The sequence below is a fragment of the Hordeum vulgare genome, chromosome 1H (assembly GCF_904849725.1).
Source record: "Hordeum vulgare subsp. vulgare chromosome 1H, MorexV3_pseudomolecules_assembly, whole genome shotgun sequence".
NCBI lineage: Eukaryota > Viridiplantae > Streptophyta > Magnoliopsida > Poales > Poaceae > Hordeum > Hordeum vulgare.
The window spans coordinates 425328242-425339191 of NC_058518.1; the positions used below are offsets into that span (position 1 = coordinate 425328242).

The following is a 10950-nucleotide window of genomic DNA, read 5'->3' on the forward strand; positions in this document are numbered from 1 at the left end:
TAATTAATCCGTGCTTCGAATACGAATAAAATTTTCAAACACTTGCTGGTACTGCATTGCTCGCCGAATGTCTCGCCCTTTAAGGGCCTTCCTTTTCTAGTTCTAGAGGAAGAACAAGTTCGGTGTTTGCCATCTGTTTCCCACAAGTTATGTCCCTTCTTTAATCCTGGAGAAAGCATAAGTTCATTGTTTGCGTATTCCATCTCGATGCCGAGGTTGGAGAAGTGGCTCGATTATTCAGGGGAAAATGGCAAGATATATAACAGTTTACAGTTTCTGAAGTGGAGTAATTCTGATGCATCCAGATGAAAGAATACAGAGCTAACATACGAACCAACAATTGATATGAACACATTGATTTCCAACACTTCCATATAGGACAGCAGGAGCACCGGAGTAGGCCCGTTACAAAATCTGTAAAGCCTCCCTCATGGGCAACTACCTCAAATGGTGATTCGTTGAACTTGCGGCATTTCGTTACAAGGTACAACATACATACGGTCTATATATTACATACACGTCTATCATACAGCAACTGCTCTACACCGTCATCATCTCGCGGTACAAGACTAAACAAAAATTGATGATCGTGTGTAAGGTGCAAACAAACGAACAAAATCTCAACGAAAGCAAGCGTTGTCATGATCCATGCAGATTTTGGATGTCGACTTTCAACGTTTGGAGCTTACGCTCGACAGCGGACAACTCGCCCTGAACACCCTGCAGCCAGTCTATTTTTCGCTGGCATGCTTCCTGGTACGGTTTACTGGCAGTGTCGACGAACTGGACTAGCTTACTAGCACTCTGAGATATATCCTTCTGAATAGCTTCATCAACTTTGCGAGATAGTTCATCGGCAGCCTTGCTGACCTTCTCTACCGCAAGCTTCCGTCGGCCAGGAAAATTTGATATTGCAAAAAACCTGAAAAGGAGATCAATGGCCAGTAGATTAATACGCATACACTTTGTTGTTAAGTATAAGCTCATCCCATGCATTCCAAACATAACATGGAAAAGAGTGGTTTATATATATATGATTATCAATCAAGAATTACCCGCCAGCTGAGCAAAGAGCAAGAGCAAGTAGATCTTCGAGCGTAGTTGTCAGAACAGAAGTCAAAAGAGACGCTGACAATCCAGCAACGCCAAGCCCTCCAAAAGTTCCCGTAGCCTTCACGACACAATAACAGAGCTCAGAATGATAAACAGACATGTTGAAGTTTAACTCACAACTGAATGAAGAAGCATTTTTAACTGTGAAGTCTTTCCAGACTATGTGGTTCAAAACTACTATATAGTATTCAGTCAAACCTATCATACTTTGAAGCCATAAACATGGATTGTGCCTTACAGATGGATTGTACTCCCTCTGCTAAAACTAAAATATTTTTGATAGAAATTGTTGCAAGATATAAGGTGTAAATAATTTTCTTAATACTGCTTTAATTTTTGACATTTATTTGCAACACACTCAAAGCACTCTCCTTCCCAATAAAAAGTGTGACGGTTTAGGAATCTCCCCATATGCCTTCCTCAAATATTTAATCTCCATGATCCGTGTGCAATGTCAAAACAGGGCTGGGTCACCAACTTAAATAAAATTCACGAGCATGATTTAGTGAGAGGGAGGTGGTCAGTCGCATTATGCTCTGACTATCTTTTCCGCAGTTTAAAGACTCTGGTACCACCTATGATCATTACAAATACTCTGAAAAGGCATGCACTCACATAATACACTAAACCATCACAGCTGGGTCGTTACTGGGTTCTCCAAAGGCCAGTGTAATTTCTCCAAAACGAAAATTGTTAATTGTCCAGAAAGGCACCACCATGATGCTTACGCCCAGGAAAATTCACATAAAGTTTTTTTAAATACATTCCTAAGAACAGAAGAATTGAAACCAAATTATAAAGCATGTGCATCAAAACTAATCTTCTTTCTATCTTGCTAAGAAAATAGATAAACAAACACTAGTACTCCCTCCGATCCATATTAACTGACACTGAATAAAGTTGTACTAAAGCAGCGTCAATTAATATGGATCAGAGGGAGTAGCATTTTGAAATATCTGTGCTGAAAATTGAGGGACTGGAAGACACAACTTTTTGTCGTTTTATTAAAACGCTTTATATAGACAAACTTACTATAAGGTTTACGGAACGAAAATAGTGTGTGCGGAAAAAGGGGAAATTATAAATTTTAGAAGACATACCACTTCACGAATTTCTTCTTCAAAAACCTTAGCAGCAGCAGTAGCACTGAAGCCATCCAGTGCATTTATGCTGAGTTTCTCTCCTTCACTAACAAGCTCAGTTGGATCTGATGAGACCCTTTCTTCCTGACTAACCAATGAATCCCATCTTTCATGGAAACACTCCAAATATAAATTTGCTTCACAGGTATTGCTAGAACTCAACCATTTTGAATATTCACTCAATAAATCCTAAACAAAAGAAAAGAAATATTTATGTTCATAACATGAATCATAAGCATGGTGAAGCAAATAATAAAAGCATGTCAATGAAAATCAAGAATGATGTTCCACAAAATATTGAAGCCTTATCACGGGGCTTAATACATTTAACAAAACGCTGCCATATTGTAACACTAAATGAAATCAACACATTTGAAAAGCTTCGGACAGATAGGTGGGCATGCCTTATTATGAGGCTCAATATGTTTGACAAAACGCTGAGATGTTTTAACACTAGATGAAATCAACTCGTTTGAGAAGCTTCAACATATTAGGTGGACATGCCTGTGCCCACATTCAATGAACTGCAAAACCCAAGTCTACAAGAAATATACAGAAATAATAGATGAAAGTGGGAGGTCTGCAGATTGCTTGGACAATGATCCTGTTAGCATAGACAATGTTGCTGGAGGTAACAAAGTACTGACAAGTCAGTTTTCACCGGCCTTGGGTCGATTGTGCTTGGGTTTTGTTACCTCCAGCAAAGTACCGGCACAAGTACTGACAGTGAAAGTACTGACAAGTAACAAAGTACCGGCCTTGGGTTGACAGGTGCTGGACAGGTGCTGGACAGCGGACCGTCTGCGCCGCCGTGGCCTTCAACACCATCCACGCTGTGTCCTTTGCGACCAAGAGCATGAAACGATGCGCCACTTGCTAGTCACCTGCCCCTTCTCGTGGCAGGTGTGGCATGACACGCTCTCCTGGCTGCGTTTGACATGCCGGCCACCAGACCAAGAGGCCTCCCTAAACGACTGGTGGATGCAAACCAAGCTGGACACGCCTAAAGCTATGCGCAAGGGCCTCGCCACGGCAACCCTCCTCACAGCATGGATGCTTTGGAAGCACCGCAACTCACGTGTGTTCGACGGCGAACGGCCCTCCACTGCCATGCTTTCGGCAAAGATCAGGGAGGAAGCCTCCCTTTGGGTTCGGGCTGGGGCCACCGGCCTTGGGTCGATTGTGCCGTCTACCTGGGATGTGCACTAGTCTTGTGCAGGCCTTTCTTTCCTTTTCCTTTTTTCTTTTGAGACCCTGTAGCCTCCTTCTCGAAGGCATGTACTGTCCATATTCTCTCCCTTTTCAATGAAAAGAAACGCAAACCTTTGCGTTTTCCCGAAAAAAAAGTTTTCACCTGTTCAACTTGGCTAGTTTTAATGATTAGTTCTGGGTTTGAGTCCCAGCTGCCCGATGATTACTCTAATTTGGAATGTTCACCTAATATGTTACTGCAAGTATGGTTTAGCTGGCTGGGAAGCAATAGGCAGCAAATTGGCGCTAGACCAGTTGTTAGCATCAAAGTAAAGGAAAATTCAGGCATGAGCAGTACTTCAGCAAATCTGGAGCCAAACTGTAAGAAATCAAACTTCATTTATTGAACATGATAAATGTAGTTGAATGCCAAACGTACAACTGCATCGTCAAGGGCAGGACTCAGAATATCATTTTGAACAAACAATGTGGCTTTGGCGGAAGGCCCTTTTTCTCCTGTGAGCATGTATGTAAAAATAAGGTCAATGTTTGACAACTGAAGCGTAGATTCCATGAGCGTTATAGCTCGACTTTTTGCTCTCTCAATCTGCATGAAGAAAAGAAAATAGCAGCACAGTCTCAATTAGCACGGAAAAAATGTTAACTCTCACCAAATGGCAATGCTAGGTAAGCAACAGGAATATAAATATCACCATACATTTAGGGCATATCGAACACACAAGCAGACTAAGATCAAAGGCAATGGAATGGTAAATGGCTAACTACGCATCCTAATTGCCTTTTTAAAGAAACACCAAATGCAACTTAGATCCGCACAAGCACACACACATGTACGCACACCACCACAACTCCACAAGCACGCACTCACACAGGGCCTACTAAGGGGAAGTATAAGGCATGTGTACCATGGAGAGGGGGCAATACATAAGCAAAAAGTAGGAAAGCATCATCAAATTTGTATGTTGCCATTATTTTGCAGCAAACCAAGAAAACAAAGAAAAGTATGCCTTCGTTTTCCAAAGTGGTATTTCACAACAGAACTTGAAAAATATATGGGTAAAACAAAAGAAGGCATATTTGAAACACCTACAAGAGATGAAATCTGCTTCTGCCAGGAATTGCTATCAGCTTCAATTTTCAAAGCATAGCTGTTTGCACCAGAAACAAGATCCCTGATGGATGTCAAGTCATCAATAGCATTTTCATATTCTAGTTTCACAAGTCTTTGACATGAAGTTAGCAAACGATCTGCAATACCAATTGGTGTTTCAAGTTTTAATCGGACCCTTTCCTTCCCATTATCTGTTGAACCATCTAAAAAGCTCAATAGGTAATGCTCAAGATCATAGAACTTGCTGCTTCTCCATCTAGGATCACTTAGCAAAACTTCCCCGTGATGTTCCCTATCATTGTTCTTTGAATATGAAAGCTTGACTTCCAGAGCAGAGCGTGAAGACACAGGAAACAGTGTTACATCCTCAGTGTTGAGCAATTTCCTTGCGTTTTCCTTGATAAAGGCAGTGGCCTCTTCAAGCTACAATTAGAGTGAGAAGCAAACCCACAAGATCAGAAAAATGGCAAATATCGAAAACTACCATGCTGAGATCTAGAATGCTGAAGATATAAGTATCAAACCTCATTATTGTTTCGATAGAGGTCCAATTTGTTCAGAACAAATACAACTTTCTTCTTCCACTGCTGGACATACTGGAGAAATCCGACCTAGAAGTTCCAAACAAACATTTTGGATCTATTAGAGAGTAGAAAAATACAAAGAAATTTTTAAGAAAACAGACGACGCCGGTCGGATCGAAGCTAGGAGATGCATGCACTGGTCTGGAAACCTCAGTGCAAATTCCCGAAAAAAAACACCACAACATCCTTCAAATGATAAATCAGAATTCTAGAATAAGAGGAGCTTTTCCAATCCTAGGTTCAGCAGCTCCAATGGCATGGACCGTCCAATACATTTTCGTACTTGCAGGGCTAGAAGTTTAGTTAGTACATATGTGATGCAATCAGTTTGAAGTGAACATAATCGTTGGGTTGGCAGTTGCAGGAACAACTTTATAATTTACCTAGTATGCATCAGAGAAAAATCACTAAAGTACTCTGCAAAGGTCCAGAACTAAAATAGTTATGTAGATATTATATTTGGGTCAGTCGGTAGTGGCTAGTTTGTATATTTAAGTTAATCTAACAAAAAAAACAAGAATTTCTTCAATAAGTGTACTAATACCAAACAAGAATTTGAAATTATAAAAAAAAGGAGTTGTGTGTGCCATTTACAACACAGATGAACTGATGAATGACTAGATTAATTGTATTACAAAAATGTCCAGATGTGCATTAGAGCATTCTAAAGAATGGTATATTCTTGTCACTAAAATAGAAAAAATTACCTAAAGTTTTTATAGCACATAACCACTAATAGGAAATTAACTAAGCTGAGACAGCTCCTGCATGTTTGGTTCATGGAAATTTTTTGCGAAAATAAGCTTCAGAAGGGCTGGTGAAGAAAATGACAGAAGTATGGAAATAAGCAAAAACTGAGCAAGTGACTCGCTGATGATGAACTAACAACTACAGTACCTAAGAAACTGCGGTGTGGCAAACATCGAACCAAACGACCCATAAAAACCATATAACGCATGTGACTTAAAAGCAGCTGGAGTGAAAGTTATATATATACTTCAATCCATAAACTCATGCATACCATCATGTGAGTATGTAACTACTGTATGCTTCAGAGATTATCAATCTGCTGAATATATTACCGTACTATTTGATTCGTTATTTTCACTGCAGCATGTCATCCTCTCTTCACAAGCAGCAATTACTATAAAGTGTATAACCTATTGGCATAATAAATTATAATCCCTACCTCACTCTCAGTCAATGGTCTATCTGATGACAGTACAAAGAGTATTAAGTCAGCTCGTGGCACATATTCTTCAGTGAGTCGCTGCTGCCTCTGGAGAATGACATTTGTTCCAGGTGTATCAACTAGGTTCATCTGTTCAATAGTAGACAAAGCAAACATCACAAACAAGGACATGGAGTCATAAAACAAGGACATGGAGTCATAAAACAAGGACAATGCACTGCTAATTTGGCCTTCCAACTAGAAGCCATGCATCCTTGGACGCTAAGAGAAAATTGTTGAAGTATATATGTGGATCGCCTAGCCTTTTCCATCAGTTCAGACTTTTTGCTGCATTGGATAATGCATGAAGCTTAGCATTGTATCAGGGCCTAAGGTCTTGAGTTCGAGTCCTGGCTTTCGCAATTTATCCATACTAGCTAATTACCCGTGTGTTGCAATGGGGGCATACATATTTTAGTGGTTCATATCAAGTGTGTCTCCTGTATACTTTTCCCCCACTATCTCCACACACCCAATCCACATATGTCAATGGCTCATTCGGTCACAATCCCCCTTCCACTGTCACCCACACAAACTGTGGAGAAATAAAACTGGAATTAAATCTGTGGGAGTACTATATTTCCAATTTGCCAAAAAAATAGTTTTCATATTACCGACGTAAGGAGATGCGTTGTCGGGCAAATAAGTTCGGAAATAAATCAGTGGGTGGGGATGTGAATTGATGGGCGATGTGATGTTGGCAGGGACGATTCTAGGGGGGGACGAGGGGGCGCTAGACCCCCCCTAACAAATTGATTTTTCTATTATGATAATGGTTGTTGTGGCCAAAAATATTTACTTCATATGAGCTTTGCCCCCTCTATGAATAATTTTGCCCCCCCCCCCTTATGCTTGCATGCTGGCTCCGTCCCTGGATGTTGGGCAAATAAAATTAGGAATAAATCAGTGGGGTTACTACATTTTCAATTTGCCAAACGGGAAAAAGATTAATTTCCATATTACGGAAGGAAGGAGATGTGATGCCGGGCAACTAAAAATGGAAATAAATCTGTGGGAAGGGATGGAAGCGGGGGAGAGAGAAAAGTTCCGGAGGCGAGGAAGCAAACGCCCTATTCCGCTTTAATAGTACAGAAGATTGCTGTTGCCCCCTCTGTGTCCACGTATAGGCCGACTGCCATTGCTTTTGGCACCTTTCCTAAGATGTAACAAATGCTGACCTGCAGCCAATTCGATACAACTAACACAGGATGTGTTCTGTGAGAACTACAGTATGTTGTAGGATAAAGAGCTGTGTTCCTGATAACACATCCTTATTCCATTATAGTTGCAAAATGATTCCTCAGAACTAATATATCTTCGAGCATTCCAGTGGGTTTAGATATCCACTACTCCCCTATCCCAGTGTAGCTAGTTTATTCAGCTAACACGGTATTAGACAAAAGGCTAGCATCTTTGATTAAATGCACCGGAAAAAAAGATACTAGCATTTAAGAACATAATTGCGTAGCACTCTTCTGAGATATCAAGGAGTACCAACATGATTGCACTTCTATTATGTATTTACCTCTTTTAAAATTGGAGCCGATAAATAGCATGTGAATTGACCATCCGGGTGCCGCTCACATCGTTCTATGCTTTCAGAATCAACCTCTGAATATGAGAGCAGAGTGATCTCATTTGTCGTGGGTACAACTCCTTCCTCAAGATACTTCCTTCCAAGTAGAGCATTTATAAAAGTTGATTTTCCCGAGTTAAATTCACCCTGGTATACATTGCAGGAATCCGGATAAGTGGAAAATTAATAAAAAACCAGTATATGAGAACTCAGAAAAGATGAATGACTAGAACATTGCGGAGAAAACACAGCAAAAAAGTTGTAGTTAATAAGAACGTATGCTCACTTTTCAGTGCAAAGAAAATGGTTTTGCACGAGAACAGGAGACACCATCAGGTTAGCTATGCAACTGTAAAAGAGGGCATGTGCTCACCACTCTTAATTATATTACAATCTGACTATGTATTGTGATAGCAGCATTGGAAATCTACTGAGATTTGTGTTGGCTTGCAAATGCCTAACCATCAAGGAAGTGACTTGTTTTATTTATGTATTTTTTATTTTTTTATTTTGAATGGACAAGGAAGTCACTTGTTGAATGATGATGTCAATGGACAGATTTTTCAAGAAGTACTGAAGAGTGGGTTTCATTACCATAGGAGCGAGCATAATGAAAGTACTATTTCTTCTATTATATGGAGGAAAGAAAGGAAGCACAAGTAGAAAAGAGGACACGAATTTGAAGTATTGACCATATTTAGCGAGACAACAAAGAACAAAAAATAGCATTAAATGCTACTCCCTCTACACAAATGTAGGATGTTTTTGCAGTTTAAATTAAACTGCGAAACGTCTTACATTCGTGTACAGAGGGAGTAAGTGGTATTGGTTGATTCAGCATGGTCATAACTTTTGGTGGCTCTAAAACAATACACAAAATATCAGTACCCCTTGGTGAGAAAAAAAATTGATTTCTGCTTTATGGAAAATGGATAGTATGATTTGTAAAACTAACCACAGCACGTCATTATATGGTTTATGTGAAGAGCAAAAGAACCATTTCTAACACATCTTATGTCTCAAAAGTACAAAACAATCTATATATGAGGTCATGGATGATGACATAAACAATATGTAATGTAAACACAAAATTACCACAATAACCAACAAAAATGGCTCACTCAGGCGAGAAGCAGCATCAACCAGAAGTTCAGCCTCTTCCATCTGTGACAACGTACCAAAATTATATTCAAGTGAAGCATATTCTAGAGACGATGATATGAAGTATAATGAGTTCATTCCAGGGATCTTCAACTACCAAATGTGTAACATTAGATGATCACCATTGGTGCTGCCTTGCGGATAACAGCAACAGCTTCACTAAGAATGGGCTTTTCTGTCGCTATTAGCTGCATCACTTTTTCATCCAGTTTTGTAAATCCAGCAACCTTTGACTTCTCACGAGTTAGGACCATTACATTATTTGTTTCTTCCAACACACTAGCAGAAGAGTAAGTGACTTGTGGTGCTCTATCGATGGCATCCACTTTTAAAAAATCCCTTTCTATGATATTGTCAGTAAGATGTTGGATGCCAGCCAAAGACAAAACAATTCCGGATGCACCAGACTGGAACAGCCTGGATGTGGTATCAGAATAAGACCCTTCACTTTGTAAATCATTGATAGTGAAGAAAACTGGAATCTTCACATGCTGAGCACCGTTACCATTGAAATCACTCGAGAAGTCGCCATTCCCGGTATTTACGATAAGAAAATCAGCCCCTTCAGAACTTGTAGCGCTTTTTGCAGAGTCGGAAGACCGTATAGTTCTGGCTACAAGAGGGAGATATATGGAGTCGGAGTTGGACTTCATCATCATACCCCTTGCAACAATAGCAGGAATACCTGCATAAAAATTGAGATAATGAGTTCCTAAGAAAATGGTATGTTGCAGCGTAATCGGCGGTAATAATAATCTCCCATCAGTAGGCTAGAAAATGAAAAATAAAACCGAAGTGGTGCGAGCGAAAGTGAGCCACATTCTGAATAACTAACTGCGTGTGCACCAAATGTAAGCAATCAGCTACGCAACAGGAGCTGGGGAGAATTCAGTCACCAACCATCGTCGGCTAGCACGACACCGCTCGCCCCGACCGCGGAGGCGACGTCGACTCGCTCCGCGATGAGCAGGTACGCGCGGTCCCCTACCGCCGCCTTGAGCGCGCGCGCGGCCTCGTACGCGCGCCCGCCGCCCTCCTCCCCGGCCTCGAGCACGACGATCCCCACGCCCCGCGCCACGGCGGCGGCCACCGCGTCACCGGAGCCGAGCGCCTCGCCGACGCCGACGCGGAGGACGAGCGCCGGGACCTGGATCTCCGGGCGCTTGAACCCGCCAGGGAACAGCGTCCTGGGCGGCTCCTTGGCAGCGCCGCCGCCGCCGGAAGCGGCGGCGCTGCTGGCGTCGATGGCGCAGCGGTGGCGGGGGCGACGGCGTGGGAGGAGGAGGGAGTGCAAGGGTAGGCCCCGGCTGGCAGCGGCCGGGCGCGGCAAGAGGAGGCGGGTGGCGGTGGCGGTGGAAGGGGCGAACATGGAGAGCGACAGGGATGGGAATGCGCGCGCGCTCGTCGACAGCGGAGCAGAGAGCGAGGCGAGGTGGGGAGTGGGAGGTGGTGGAGCAGAGTTTGTCCCGGATTTGGTTGGATAGGATGGGGGCTGAGGAGAGCACCGCCGCATGGCGGGACCGCGGGGTTTCCGCCGGTCATACAGTCGTTTTATGGGAAGCCGACGCTGTTGAGAGTAGTTTTTTTTTATCAATGATGCTAGACTTAGGGCATCTCCAATGGTCGTATGATCATCGTTTGTAAAATTGTCACATAAATGATTTCGATGACATGACACATAATAAAAGAAGAGAGATAATGAAATCGTATAAACTTGAAGCAACGGTTCACGCAGAAGCTCCGAAGCAAGCATGGTTATTTCTTCACTATTTAGCGGACCCGCTTAGTTATTTTACATATGATTAACATACACTCCATTG

At 42.0% G+C, this 10950-nt stretch overlaps 1 protein-coding gene across 1 annotated transcript; it reads right to left on the bottom strand.

The window, feature by feature from the left end:
- Window positions 1-340: 340 nt before the first annotated feature.
- LOC123442403 (probable transmembrane GTPase FZO-like, chloroplastic) lies at window positions 341-10662 on the bottom strand. Its single transcript, XM_045118443.1, has 11 exons — window positions 10031-10662; window positions 9253-9815; window positions 9065-9133; window positions 7919-8116; window positions 6352-6483; window positions 5103-5189; window positions 4558-5001; window positions 3886-4053; window positions 2214-2444; window positions 1056-1171; window positions 341-922 (listed from the first exon to the last, which is right to left on the bottom strand). Exons 1-11 carry the CDS (start codon window positions 10641-10643, stop codon window positions 640-642), a joined length of 2904 nt encoding a protein of 967 aa, XP_044974378.1. The 5' UTR covers window positions 10644-10662; the 3' UTR covers window positions 341-639.
- Between the last annotated feature and the right edge of the window lie 288 nt (window positions 10663-10950).